The sequence below is a fragment of the Acomys minous genome, assembly GCF_964271855.1.
Source record: "Acomys minous genome assembly, chromosome: 5".
In the NCBI taxonomy this organism is placed as follows: domain Eukaryota; kingdom Metazoa; phylum Chordata; class Mammalia; order Rodentia; family Muridae; genus Acomys; species Acomys minous.
In genome coordinates this window covers 93,277,563-93,293,060 of record NC_140494.1, presented here as the reverse complement: position 1 = coordinate 93,293,060, position 15,498 = coordinate 93,277,563, and the positions used below count along the sequence as shown (strand labels likewise).

The following is a 15,498-nucleotide window of genomic DNA, read 5'->3' as shown; positions in this document are numbered from 1 at the left end:
TTATTAAAAAAATATTTATTAATTTTTACACCTGCTAGGTAGCACAAGACTATTAATACTATAACTCACTGAATATACAGTAAATGTTCACATTTAAATAACAGTAGAATCAATACTTTCAACCAATGGGCCAGCTTCAGCATCTCATTAGGTGCTTTTTAGTTCTAGATATTTTAAGAATTTTTTTTGAAAGAATAATTCCAGGTCAGAAGATAATTCAAGAACATCGAAACAGAAAGTCTTTCCAGAAAAAGAGGACTCTTACATGATGAAATATCCATTTCTCTGGGCACAAACTAAACAATAAAAATGTAAAAAAAAAATCTCTATATTCAACCCACTTCAAAATAGTCACACTGTATTGAATGCAGTCCACGGTGTCTGGGAGAAATTACCATATAGACCTTGGCTACATGTGTTTTCCAAACTGGGCTGTCAGAGGATTATACTTTGCCATCTCTTCTGTTACCACGGGATAAATTCATAAAATACCTGATCTTAAAGTGGTGATGGCCTCACTACCACCTGCATCTCTGGTTAATGATATATGTTCTCAAATTTACTTATTCCACATAAGGACCAAAAAAAGTCAAGTAAAATTTAGAAGGAAAGGAGACAAAGAGGTCCTTCAATAGTATTTTCCTCTGTGTGTTTTAAAAGTTAAAAAATAACTGACATAAAACCACCAGTCCTTCATTGATGGGCTTTTTATTTTGATCACTGGGTTATTCCTGAGAAGAGGGGAGATCTTGCTGGCTCAAATTAAAGAGAATCCAACAAGTCAAATTTATTATTTACTTGTTTACTTTCTTTTTCAAGACAGGGTTTCTCTGTGCAGCCCTGGCTGTCCTTGAACTCTCTGTAGACCAGAGTGGCCTCCAACTCAGATTCGCCTGCCTCACCTCCGAGAGTGCTGGGATTAAAGGTCTGTTCCACGCACCTGGCCCAGCAGGTCAAATGTAAATTACAAGAGCTAAAAGTGTACCTTTGAGATGGTGTAGGACTCTTTACCTTCTGAGTCTCTCTGGGTGAGACTCAGATAATTAGTCATTATACCACAGGACTTTGGGGAACTTGGAGTAGTTACAGCCATTACACCATAGGGCTTTGGGAACCAGAGTCTTGCATTTTGTAACTTGGAGTCAACATTTCATGTTGAAAATATTGTTACCTTTTTGTTGTCAAAGCTACGGAGTCCATTGTCCATTTCCACACTTTTTTTTTTTTAGGTAATTTTCTTAAGTTTTGTTCATGCCCAAATCTTTAGACATAAGTCTATGAAGGAGATCTCAAAAGGAAAGTGCAGGATCTACATAATAAAGTGACTTCAAACCAAATGATTACTTTTCAGAAAGGCATCTTTACCACACAGAAGTTATTCTATTTCTTAATCCACAGACCCAGTTTTTCCTTAGAAATGTAAATAAAATAAATTAGTTAACTTCATTTGAAATGAACTTAGGTCTTCCAGATCTGGAGTGATAAATTCACTCTACAATAATTATCTTTAAAATGTATGTCACAAAAAAGTTGTTAAAATACAGGCTTTTAAGATGTCTTATGGGTACAACTGGAATGTGCAGTAAAAAGAGGGGCAACACTCCCCACTAGATTCACAGCAAACAAGACTCCCAAACAGGAACACACAGAAGACCACTATCACACAGAAAACTGCTTTCCTCTCCCAACTATCTGGTAATACCCCTCCGCACCCATCCTTTTCCCTCAGTGTATTACAATGGTCCCTTAGTTTTATCTTTGCCCTAAGAGGGAAGTTGGTCATCTTATAACAAGTTCTGGGTGAGTTACAATATGCTTCAGGTTTAAAACGCTTAAAAACAAGAAAGGCCTCCTTTCTACCCAACCTTAAAGAATCTTCATTTTTAAGACAGCATTGAACGTACTAAAATATGCCCAATGCAGTGAATAAGAGTGCAATGTAGGGGGGAGAGTTGTAGCTCAGCGGTGGGGAACCTGCCTAGCATGCAAGAGGCCCCAGGTTTGATTCCCAGCATCACACACAAAATGTCCTACATAAACACCTGATCAGAGTAAGGAACCCATCCTTTACAAATGAGCAGTAAGTAGACCCTGCAAGGCAGGACAATGTCTCAGTTTTCTCTCTCCATAAGGGTGTATTTGTATATATATATGTCTGTACGTATATATACACAATAAATTTAGCAATTTTTCATAAAACTATTATCTCCATCTTCAACATGGCTATATATATAGCCAGAAGTCTCGAAGCAGAGCTTTAATGTAGAGGCTTAAATCCAGTTGCAATCATGCAGGGAGTCAAATAAGCCTGGGGTCAGCACCTGTGTGGAGCACTACTGCTGCCCAGTAGGTTTTCCAAAACAAGAAAGTTAAAAAACAACTGCCATAGTGGAGCCCAACTATAGTCCCAGCTACTTGGGAGGCTAAGGCAGGGGATCCCACAAGCCGATGAGTTCACAGCTATACTGGGCAGCACAGTGAGAGGGGGAGTGGGGAGGGAGGGAAGGAGGGAGTTATCAGCAATAAGAAAAATATAGATGACAGTTTTTCCATCAGAACACCACCATCAAACCTTTATCTTATTTTAATTTTTTCATCTAATAAGCTGCCTTTGTTAAATTACTGAAAACTCAAATGTATGAGATAAAGTGGTCCTGACTTAATCACACCCATGAAATGTTCCTTCTCTTTTGATGCCATAGCTTGGATTTCAGAAGTCCGTTGACCATGGACTTGGTACATCCTGCCTCCACCTTTGGTATGAACATAATATGCCACTTAGTATTTCCACAAAGGGAAAGTAAGGCTTGTAAGTGTGTTCAAAAACAAAAACAAAAAAAGAACCAGCTCAAGAGCAAGGCCGAGTTTCTCCATCTGAAAGTTAACTTTCCCCTGAAAGAGCTGTGTTCCCTGGCAGAAATCCCAAGGGTTTGAAGAGTCAATTGGGTAAAGATGACCTTGGCAAACATCACCCCTGGCATATGTGTGTCAAAACTGCAGTTTCCAAACGCTTGAGTAATAAATCTTTAAAAAGAGGTCTAGATGTTTGAAGCTTCAGATTCCGAGGAGACGTGGTGTGAGCTCTGGACTCCAACTACAGGAAGAAGGCTACGGCTTAGTGATGTGCACTTCACTGCTCCCGTTCCCATTGGTGGTGGTCGTGATGATGTACTGTGTGGTCTGCTGTTGGCTGGGGCTTGTGGAATCCAGGGGATCACTGTGTGCTGAGGGCTGAACCTGGACTGCACCAGAGAGGGCAGAGGTTTGCTTTTCCTCCAGTTCTGGTTGACTCTCTGATAACACATAATGACCCTAGAGCAGGGAAAAAGAGATTTGGATGAGAGGGAGGGAGCTACTACAAGAGAGGAGGGCAAATGTCCACAGAATCACTACAAAGAGACTTAACAGGTGCCTCTGAGAGATGCTTTACCCATGGTCCTTTATGAAGGATGGATAAGTCATCACAATGAGGAACCTTAAGTATAGACATTTGCAACATGGTGATACCTTACCTGGCAAAAAAAAAAGGTTTTTTAGTTAAAAAATAAAACATACTTTTAAACACCGAGCACAGTGGCACATGCCTATGATCCCAGCACTCAGAGAGGCAAAGGCAGGTGGATCTTTGTGAGTTAGAGGCCAGCCTGATCTACAAAGTGAGTTCAGGATAGCCAAGGCTGCACAGAGAAATCCTGTCTCGAAAAACCAAAACAAAAAACAGGCTTTTTAACAGTTGCTCCTAAGAATTTAGAAATTGTCAAGTGTTAAAATTCATCCAAAATGCTACACAGCAAGGCCCTGCTCAATACTCCCCTTCTCCCACAAAAGCTCTATAAGCTAGGAATGTTGGTGGAACATGCCTGTAATCCAAGTACGCAGGATGCTGAGGCAGGAGAATTGGAACTATAAGACAAATTTGGCTTTTTTTCTTTTTTTCTTCCTCTCTTTTATTATTCTCTCATATATCCCCACTGCAGTATCCCCTCCCTCCCATCCCACTAGCATGTCCCTCTCTCCTCCCCCAGGCTCCACCACCACCTGCCTTCAGAAAAGAGCATGGCTCCCAACATGAACCAAACCCTGCATAACAAGCTGCAAGAAGACAGGGCACATACTAGCACATCAAGGCTAAACAAGGCAACCCAGGAGGAGGAAAAGGGTCCACAAGCAGACAAAAGAGTCAGGGACAGCCCCTGCTCTGCCTGTTGGGAATTTTACAAGAACATCAAGCTATTCGGCCAAAAGATTGTGCAGAGGACCTAGGTGAGACCCCTATAGGCTCCCTGATCTCTGGAAGCCCCCATGAGTCCCAGGCAGCTGATTCTGTGGGCCCTGTTCTTGTGGTGGCCCTTTGGTTCCTCCAAATCCTTCCTCCCCCTCCTCTGAAGGACCCCCTGAGCTCTGCCTAATGGTTGCTAGGTGAAGCCTCTCTGATACAATTCTGCTAGGCTCTGCTCCCAGAACTCCAAGCAGGACAAACTGAGCGTGAAGGTTTCAATTCTTCCACTTAAGGCCTTGCCTGGTTACAGAGAATGGCTGGCTCAGGCTCTGTGGGCCGTTACTAGGAGTCTTTGATAGGGTTAGTCTCTTAGATTCCACGGAGTTTCCATGGCACTAGGTTTCCACCTCACCCTCGAAATGCACACCCCCCCCAATTCCAGTAATTTCTCCTGGTATTTTCCCACCCTCCGCCAATCAGCCAATCCTTCCTGTTCCCTACCTTACCCCCAATCCACCTGTGAAATCTATTCTATTTCCCCTTCCCAAAGAGAGTCTGGCACCCAGTTCCCCGCCCCGACCCCCTCACCCACCAAGCCCTTCTTGTTACTTAGCCTCTCTGAGTCTGTGGATTGTGTGAGCATCTTTTAATTTACAACTAATAAATACTTATGAGTACACACTTTGTCTTTCTGAGTCTTAGATATCTCACTCAGGATGATTATTTTCTACTTCCATCTATTTTCCTGCAAGTTTCATGGTGTCATTGTTTTTAACAGCTTAGTTCCATTGTGAAAATGTACCACATTTTCTTATCCATTCTTTGGTTGAGGGACATCTAGGCTGTTTCCAGGTCCTGGCTATTATGAATAAAGTTGCTATGAACATAGCTGAGTAAGTTTCCTTGTGGTATAGTGGAGCATCCTTTGGCTATATGCTCAGGAGTGGTATAGCTAAGTCTTGAGGTAGATCGATTCACATTTTTTTTTAAAAGAAAACACCGTATTGATTTCTGAACTGGTTGTACAAGTTGCACTCCCACCAGCAGTGGAGTGTTCTCCTTGCTCTACATCTTCATCAGCATGAGCTGTCACTTGTGTTTTTGATCTTCGCCATTCTGACTATAGCTAAGGATGCTGAACATTTCTTTGTTTCTTGATCATTTGAAAGTCTTCTGTTTAGATATGTACTCCATTCTTTAACTGGATTGCTTGGTTTGTTGATGTCTTGTTTCTTGACTTCTTTTTTTTTTTTTTTTTTTTTTTTTGGTTTTTTGAGACAAGGTTTCTCTGTGTAGCCTTGGCTATCCTGAACTCACTTGGTAGACCAGGCTGACCTCGAACTCACAGCGATCCACCTGCCTCTGCCTCCCGAGTGCTGGGATTAAAGGCGTGCGCCACCACGCCCGGCTTTCTTGACTTCTTTATATATTTTGAAAATTAGCCTTCTGTCAGATGTGAGGTTGGTCAAGATCTTTTCGCAATCTGTGGACTGTCACTTTGTCCTATTGACAGTGTCCCTTGCCTTACAGAAACTTTTCAGTTTCATGAGGTCCCTTTTATTAATTGTTAATCTTAGTGCCTGAGCTGTTGGTGTTCTGGGCAAGAAGTTGTTTCCTATGCCAATGCTTTCAGGGCTCCTCTCCACTTTCTCTTCTATTAGATTCAGTGTATCTGGTTTTATATTAAGGTCTTTGATGCACTTGGACTTGAGTTTTGTGCAAGGTAATGGATGTGGATCCATTTGTATTCTACATACCAGACATCCAGTTAGACCAGCACCATTTGTTGAAGATGCTTTCTTTCTTCCATTATATAATTTTGGCTTCTTTACCAGTAGTCAAGGAGCCATGGATGTGCAGATTTACGCCTGAGTCTTGATCAATGTATATGTTTTCAGGCCAATACCATGCTTTTTATTATTATTATTATTATTATTATTATTATTATTATTATTATTATTATTATTATTATTATTACTATTATTACTATTATAGCTCTGTAGTACAATTGGAGATTGGAGATGATGATACCTCCAGAAGTTCTTTTGTTATACACAATTGTTTTAGCTATCCTGCGCTTTTTGTTTTTCCATGTGAAGTTTCACGGTCTATAAAGAATTGTGTTAGTATTTCAATGAGGATTGTGTTGCTGTTTTTACTACTGATCCATGACATGGGAGATGTTTCCATATTCTGATATCTTCTTCAATTTCCTTAAGGACTTGAAGTTTTTATATACAGGTCTTTCACTTGCCTGGTTAGAGTTACACCAAGATATTTATTATTTGTGGCTATTGTGAAGGATGTTGTTTCTGGGATTTCCTTCTCAGCCTGTTTGTCATTTGTACATAGGAGAGCTACAGGGGTTTTTGTTATTGTTGTTGTTGTTTTGTTTTCTACTGAAGGTGTTTATCCGCTGTAAGAGTTCCCTGGTAGAATTTTGGGGTCACTTATGCACACTATCATATCATCTGCAAACAGAGATACTTTGACTTCTTTCTTTCCAATTTGTATCGCCTTGATCTCCTTTAGTTGTCTTATTGTTCTAGCTGGAAACTCAAGCAGTATGTTGAAGAGATATGTAGAGAGTGGACAGCCGTATCTTGTTGCTGATTTTAGTGGAATTGCTTTGAGTTTCTCTCTTTTTAATTTGAGGTTAGCTATCAGCTTATTATATATTTTGTTTATTATGTTGAGGTATGTCTCTTGTATCCTGATTTCTCCAAGACTTTTATCACGAAAAAGTGTTGTTTTTTTAAAAAAGATTTATTTATTATTATGTATATAGTGCTCTGCCTGCATTTACACCTGCAGGCCAGATCATCTCATTATAGATGGTTGTGAGCCACCTAGTAGTTGCTGGGAATTGAACTCAGGACCTCTGGAAGAGCAGTCAGTGCTCTTAACCTCTGAGCTATCTCTCCAGCCATGATGTGCTGAAAAAAAGGTATACTCTTTTGTGTTTGGGTGAAATGTTCCGTAGATATCTGCTAGGTCCATTTGATTCATGCTGTCTGTTAACTGCATTATATCTGTTTGGTTTTTGTCTGGATAACTTGTCTATTGGTGAGAGTAGGGTGTTGACATCTCCCACTACTAACATGTTCCAGGGGCTGGAGAGATGGCTCAGAGGTTAAGAGCACTGTCTGTTCTTCCAGAGGTCCTGAGTTCAATTCCCAGCAACCACATGGTGGCTCACGACCATCTATAATGTGATCTAACGTGCACTGTACACATAATAAATAAATAAATAAATAAATCTTTTAAAAAAACATGTTCCATGTGTGATTTAAGCTTTAATAATGTTTCTTTTACAAATGTGGGTACCCTTGCATTTGGAGCATAGATGATAAGAATTGAAATGACATCTTGGTGGATTTTTACTATGATAAGTATAAATGTCCTTCTCTATCTCCTTTGATTGGTTTTGGCTAGAAATCTATTTTGTTAGATATTAGAATTGATAAACCAGCTTGCTTCTTGGATCCATTTGCTTAGAAAATCTTTTTCCAACCCTTTACTGTGAGGTAATGCCTATCTTTGACATTGAGGTGTGTTTCTTGGATGCAGCAGAAAGATGGATCCTGTTTTTTGCATCCATTTTGTAAGTCTGTGTCTTTTTATTGGGGACTTGAGTCCACTGATATTGAGAGATATTAATAACCAATGATTTTTAATTCCTGTTATTTTATTGTTGTTGTTGTTGCTGTTGGTGGTGGTGGTAGTGTATGTTTCCTTTCTCTTGTTTTTGCTGATGTGAAATTGTTTATTTCCTATGTTTTCTTGGGTGTAGTTAATGTTCTTAGGTTGAAGTTCTAGTACCTTCTGTAAGGCTGGATTTGTGGATCAATATTGTTTAAATTTGATCTTGCCATCGAATATCTTGTTTTCTCCATCTATGGTGATTAACAGTTTTGTGCTTGGTTTTTAGCTTTTTTGTTTGGTGGGGTTTTTTGTTTTTTGTTTTTTCTGTTTGGTTTGGTTTTCTGAGACAGAGTTTCTCTTGTAGTCCTGGCATCCTGGACTCACTTTGTAGTCCAGGCTGGCCTCAAACTCACAGAGGTATGCCTGTCTCTGCCTCCCGAATGCTGGGATTAAAGGTATGCGCCACCATGATCAGCCGAGATTCAAAGTTTTGCTGGATATAGTAGTCTGGGCTGGCATCTGTGGTCTCTTACAATCTGCAAGACATCTGTCTAGGCTCTTCTAGTTTTTAGCCTTTCCCTTGAGAAGTTGGGTGTAATTCTAACAAGTTTGCCTTTATATGTTATTTTGCCTTTTTCCCCTGAAGTTTTTAATATTCTTTCTTTGTTCTGTATGTTTAATGTTTTGATTCTTATAAGGTGAGGGGACTTTTCTTTTCTGCTCCAATCTATTTGGTGTTCTGTAAGCTTCCTGTACCTTTATAGGCATGCTCTTCTTTAGGTTAAGAAAAGTTTCTTCTATGATTTTGTTAAATATATTTTCTGGGTTATTGAGCTGGGATTTGTGTCCTTCTTCTATTCCTATTATTCTTAGATTTTGTCTTTCATAGTATCCCAAAGTTTCTGGATGTTTTTTGTTAGAAACTTTTTAGGTTAAATATTTTCTTTGATTGATGAATCTATTTTTTGTATCGTATTTTCAGTGTCTGGGATTTTTTCTTCCATCTCTTGTATTTTATTGGTGATGCTTGCATCTGTAGTACCCGTTCACTTACCTAGATTTTTCACTTCTAGAATTACCTCAATTTGTGTTTCAGTTGTTCTTTTTCATTTTCAGGTCTTGAACCGTTTCCTTCACCTGTTTGTTTTTTCTTGGCATTCTTGAAGGAATGTATTGATTTCCTCCAATTTTTTGTTTGTCTTTTCCTTGATTTTTTTTCATTTCTTCTTTAAAGACCTGTATCATCTTCATAGTTGTTTTTAAGGTTTTCTTTCTTTCTTTGTTTTTGTTGTTGTTGTTGTTGTTGTTTATCAAGCCAGGGTTTCTTTATGTAGCCTTAGCTATCCTGGACTCACTTTGTAGACCAGGCCGGCCTCAGTGCTGAGATTAAAAACATAGGCCACCAGGTCCGGCTAAGGTTGTTTTCTTATGCTTCATCTGTGTTGGAATATTCAGGTCTCATATACGCCAGGATAGCTGTGCTGGTGGTGCTACATTGCCCTGGCTGTTGTAGGTTGTGTTCTTACACTGGTGTTTAGGTATCTGGGTTTGGGTGATTATCTGTCTAAGTGCTGATTTCTGAGTTTGTCTTTGTTGGATGGGTGTTTTGATCCTTTGTTTCTGTTTCCTCTCCTGTCTTCTGGTCTATACCCAGGATTTCTGGTGGTTGTTGTAAACTCTGTTCCAGTAAGGGGTCTCTGTCCAAGTTGGGGGCTGGCTTGGCCTTTGGTGTAGCAGGGATTCTCTGCACAATTGGGGGTGGGATACAGTGATGAGGAGGGGAGTGTGGATTGTGGCCACTGAATGAGGGGAGGAGGTCCTCTGGTGGGCCACCTGTCTGTGGTTCTGATAGCCAGTTGGTGTGGTCTCTCATCCAGCAGAAAGTCTCTGCCTGAGGTCACCTCTTTTTTTTCTGGCTTTTTTGGTAGGTTCTTCTGACTGGTGTGGCCTGCTTCTGGGCAGCAGAAGTCCACTCAAGTTTGGGCTGGGGCACCCAGTGGGAGGAAAGGCAATGGGACAGGATGGGGTCGGGGTGGGGTATAGATGGACAGTGGAATGGATCTTTGAGAACCGAGTCTAGTGAGTGAGGCTGTTCAGCTGGCAGGTGGATCACTCACTTGTTCTCTGACTGGCATGGCACGTACCTGGCACATCAACCCTAAGGCAGCCTGTGGCTCCAGCTTTGTACCCTATAGCCAGCTTTTCCTGCACCTCTCCTGACTCTGTACCAGTTTTGCTTTCATAGTGAAACCATGTCTCAAATATGCACATACCCCATAATGAGTTCATTATATTATTCTTCCCCAGCTGAAGTCTTGTAATAGTTATGAAAGGTACATAAAATTATAATCTTCTGGCTAGATCTGGTAGGTTGGTTGTAGTTAGAAGCTGAATCAACATTCACTTGGCACTAGTGTCCTAAGCAATGCACTAAGGATAAAGTAGTAATGACTCAGAGTTCAAATCATGACAACTGACTAAATCACCAATGAAAATAAATAGGAGGCGTGGGGAGGTAACTCAATGGAAGATCACCCACCCAGCATTCCAGTCCCAGCACTTAAAAAAGAAGGAAAGGAGAGAGGGAGGAAGGGAAGACAGACTATGACCAAGCTGTAGCACAGCCCTGGCACAGTGACTTACCGGGGGCACTGCTTTCACTTGCCCAGAAGTAACAGGAGTTGCCACACCACTGTCTGTGATCACAAACTGACCTGGGGGCAGTGTCATCATTTGGATTTCAGATGCTGAAAACAAGAAATAAACAAAATTCAGTGGGCTTAGATTTTAGTGGAAGTGCTAGAAGAACAAATGCTTCTCTACTTGTGTTGTGAGGTTATATCCCAATAAACCCACCATAAACTAAACATACAGTATAATGGAATGCATTTAATACAGCTAAGCTGCCAGGCATTGTAAAGCACACACTGAATCCCAACACTGGGGAGGCAAAGGCAGGTGGATCTCTATTAAGTTTGAAGGGAGCCTTGCCTATGTAGTTCCAAGACAGCCTAGGAGAAAAAGTAAGAATAATGTGTGTGTGTGTGTGTGTGTGTGTGTGTGTGTGTGTGTGTGTGTGTGTGTGTGTCTTAGCCTAGCCTAGCCTGGGCATATTCAGAACCTGTATATTGGCTATAGGGGGACAAACCTGTTGATGCAAAGCCTACTTTATACTGAAGTGTTGATGGCAACTGTACACCTAGCGACTCAAGGCTAAAGCAGATCAATCTCTGAGACAAGGACAATGCTTCACTGTCCAGACCAGCCGAGCAATAAAATGAGATTCCCACCTGAAAACAGGAACCCAAAATGGTGTGTGACTGTGTTCTTGTCCCACGAACAGTAATCCTATGCTGAAAATTCTAAATATACTGGGCCTGGCGGTTCAAGTCTGTAGCACCAGCACTCAGGAGGCTAACACAGAAGGACCACAGTTTTGTTTTGTTTTTTCTCAAACTTACTATGTAGCTGAGAAGAACCTTGAACTTCTGGTTGCCCTGCCTCCCCCCCCCCCCCAGATTACAGGCATGTGGTGACATGCTCAATTTATGTTGTGCTATGGATTAAACCCAGGAAGTCCTAAATGCTACCAGCTGAGCTATACCCCCAGCCTGGGCTACACAGTGTGTTTGAGGTTTGCCTGAGCTATATGGGACCCAAAAGCCAAAAGAAAAGAGATCCTAAATTCTACACTGGAGATCATCCATATCTGCCAGTGCTCACACTCACACTGAGACAATTCCCAAGGTTTCCCACATTTGCAAGATCTTACTAGTTTGATTTCTCCCCCTACCCATTTTTTGTTGGTGGTGGTGTTTGAAGACAGGGTTTCTCTGTGTAGCCTTGGCTGTCCTGGAACTAGCTCTGTAGATCAGGCTGGCCTTGAACTCAGAGACAGATTGCCTCTGGAGTGCTGGGATTAAAGGAGTGTACCACCACACCTGGCCTGATAGCATTTCTTGAGTGAATGGACCTCTTACAATAATCACATGAGCATGAAGAGACTAGTACAAAGGGACCATATAAGAAACAACCAGCTGGGTGGTGGTGCACACCTTTGATGCCAGCACTCAGGAGGCAGAGGCAGGCAGATTGCTGTGTGTTTGCGGCCAGCCTGGTCTACAAAGTGAGTGTAGGACAGCCAAGGCTACATGGAAAAATTCTGTCTTGGAAAAAAAAAAAAAACCAATAAAACAAAACAAAAAAGAAAAAAAACACACCTTCTAACTCAAATGGCTTCTAAATATTCACAAAGATAAATACTCAAACTTTTTAAACCTTGAAATGAGTCCTAAAAGTATACTTTTTCTAGCTTATTATTTTTATCTTTTATACTGAGACTTGAATTCATGGCACTGGTATATTTACAGCTGCCTACTGTTCACAAGTGAATCACCAGCATTATTTAAGCAAGTTAGAAATTATGCTAGTGCCCCGCTGACAGTCTCTAAGCAATATCCCACCAAAATAGCTGAGAGATGACACTGACTGATGCCAGCTCTGGGCAGTGACAGAAGGTATGCCTGGGACATTGTCTCCTGAGCACAGGAAAGGGTCATGTGTGACATATGGGGGTGCCAGGATGAACAGGCAAAGATGACGTAGCTGAACATTTATAAGGATAACAAATGCAGAAGGTTCCAGCAAGTCATGTGTGATGTGTATAAACATCATGGGTACAAAAATAACACTAAGACACCCACTAGCCATCTTGGACATATTATACAGCACAAGGAAACTGATTTACTGTTTTGAAAACCAGTAAAAAGAAGTAATGAACCTGGCATTTAAAGTATTTTATTCTACTTTTCCTATACAAAGTGTATCTTAGAGTAATTTTTTTAAAAGATTTATTTATTTATTATTAAGTATACAGTGCTCTGCCTGCATGTACACCTACAGGCCAGAAGAGGGCATTATATCACATTATAGATGGCTGGGAGCCACCATGTGGTTGCTGGGAATTGAACTCAGAACCTCTGGAGGAGCAATAAGTGCTCTTAACCTCTGAGCCATCTCTCCAGCCCCTCTTAGAGTAATTTTATGATTATAATTTTCCCTTTCTTTCTTGTTTTGCTTTGCTTTCATTGTTATTTTGAGATGTGGCTTTACTATGTAGCTGTCTAACCTCAGCTAACTATGTGGACCAGGCTGATTTCAAATTCACAGAGGTCCTTTGCCTCTGTGTCTGCAACTTTCTCGTTTGTGTGTAACAGTGTCTTTCTATATAGCCCTGCTTGGTCTGGCAATCCTTCTGCTTCTCTGCCTACCAAGTGCTAAGATTACAGGCTAAGGTTATGAGCGTGTGCTACCATCTCTACCTAATTAAAGAGTAGGAATGACAGGACCGATTAGAGCATCACACCTTTGCAAGTCCTCATGAGACAAAGACACAGCCCAACGGCCACACCAGCTGAGCACACTGGGGAGAAGACCCTGACCCTGATTAAGCTTGTAGATCTAGTTGCCAGTCTACAGGAAATAAACAGAAAAAAAGTACGTCAAGCCATAACACAAGGATGCCACCAGTAAAATCAGAATGTGAAAACTACAGGACACGTGAGCCCTGTCTTCACCACAGACACACCAGCTACAAGGGGAGAGTGAGTGTGAAAAGACACTGAAGACTCAGTTAGCTGTGAAGGATGGCCTTTGCTCAGAACCCAGTCCAAACAAGAAATTTATAAACCTTTCTCAGACAATCAAAGAAATATGAATACTGGCTGGATATTGGAACTTTATTTGAAGATATTAAATAATTATTTCCATTTTTTAGGCTGAATAATAACAATAGCATGATAATATATTTTTTTAATGTTTTGGGCTAGGTATATAGTTCAGTAATAGAGAAGATGCTCAGCATATGCAAGGCTTGTGCACCAAAAAACAAACCAAGAATGTCTTGATGAGGTTTTTCATTTCTTTTTAGTGTTTTGTGTGTGTCTGTATGTGTGTGTGCGCGCGCGTGAAGCCACACCCAGTTTTTATTTGGGTACCTGGGATTTGAACTGAGAGCCTCATACTTGTGTAGCAAGTATTCTCACCCACTAAGACACTTCCCCAGTCTCCTCTCCTTTTTTTGGAGACAAGGTCTCATGTAGCCCAGGCTATGCCCAAACTTGCTATGTAGCCAAGGATGACCTTGAATGCAAGTCTCCTCCTCTACCTTCTAAGATCTCCGATTACAGGTGTGCACCACCATGCTCGGTCATTCCACTTTAGACAGTAGATACTAAATGTTTCGAGTGAAAGGCTGTAATGGGTAAATTACCTAGTTGGGGGTGTGCAAGAAAGGTAGGGCTGGGCAGGACTTGGGAACTGCTGAAGCCAAAGAGAGGGCACAGAGGGTTCATATGCTGTGCTCTCCACTGTGCATAGTTCTGGATTCTTTTCCTAATAAATCATTTCAGTTCCAGACTATTTTTTTTCCAAATTAGAATGCTAATTCATACTATGATTACTTTAAGTATATACATCATTTCACATTTATTTATTTACTTATTTAATTTATTATGTGCATTGGTGTTTTGCCTGAATGTGTGTCTGTGTGAGGGTGTCAAGTTCCCTGGAAATGGAAGTACAGACAGTTGTAAGCTGCCATGTAGGTGCTGGGAATTGAACCCGGGTCCTCTGGAAGAACAGCCAGTGCTCTTAACCTCTGATCTATCTCTCTAGCCCCTCATTTTAGTTTCTCAAATTGAGTATAAATATCATTTCTCTCTACAGAGTAAGTCCAACCCTGTCTCATGTATATGTGTATACATATATATATGTAGATACATACATACATACATACATACATACATACATACATACACATATATATTTATCTGCTAGGATCTACTGGCATTGACCATGAGTAAATGCCTTTTCCTGGCAGAAACTATAGCTAGTCCTCCTATTGATCACCAATATTTCACTGAAAAGACTGGAAATATAAACAGTAGTTTGTTCTTGACTCCATGCCAAATCTACAAAACACAGGCAAGGATAATCAGAACAAAAATAGGCCCCCAGATAAACCAGTAATAGAAGATCAAAATGTGGTAGTGCACGCCTGTAATCCCACATTTACAACCAACAGAAGAGGCAGACAGACGTCTGAGTTCAAGGCCAGCCTAGCCTACACAGCAAGTTCCAGGGCTGCATAGAAAGAAAGAAAGATATGCACACCTGTCTCTGTTGGCCTCTACTTCTCCTGCTTCCTACCACTGGGTCTGTTACCTGGACCTCATCTGCAGTGATAAAGCTCTCATACCTGCACCATGATACTCAAGACTTTGATTCCTATGGAGAAGGAGACAAGGAATCCTATAGGGCTCAGGAAGTCCAAGAAATTCAGCAGGTCCTGGAAGCTTAGAAGTTACAAGACTCCCAAGGCCTCTCTATGCCAGGAAAGCAGCAAACAACCGGTCGTCATCCATGCTGGGGATGCCTCTGTCACCTGTAAGTAACCTGTGTTACCCTACAAGCAACCCTCACCCAATGCTCTTGTAGGCAACCCTAATAAACTCATGGGTTCGTCAAGCTATATTTGAGTGTAATAATTTTTGTCTGTTATGTGTCCTATCTGGGGTAAATAGACAATTATTTACATTTCTCCAAGAAAAGTCACACAACACAGCTGGCACCTG

At 41.0% G+C, this 15,498-nt stretch overlaps 1 protein-coding gene across 3 annotated transcripts in view; it reads right to left on the bottom strand.

The window, feature by feature from the left end:
• PRDM10 (PR/SET domain 10) overlaps positions 1 to 15,498 on the bottom strand; it is a 117,995-nt gene continuing 102,497 nt past the window's right edge. For all 3 annotated transcript variants that reach the window (XM_084781121.1, XM_084781120.1, XM_084781119.1), the window contains 2 exons: positions 10,508 to 10,611; positions 1 to 3,312 (listed from right to left, as the gene is read on the bottom strand). In XM_084781121.1, coding sequence (XP_084637247.1) covers positions 3,109 to 3,312; positions 10,508 to 10,611 — 308 coding nt within the window. In that variant the 3' untranslated portion in view covers positions 1 to 3,108. The remainder of the gene's footprint in view (positions 3,313 to 10,507; positions 10,612 to 15,498) is intronic.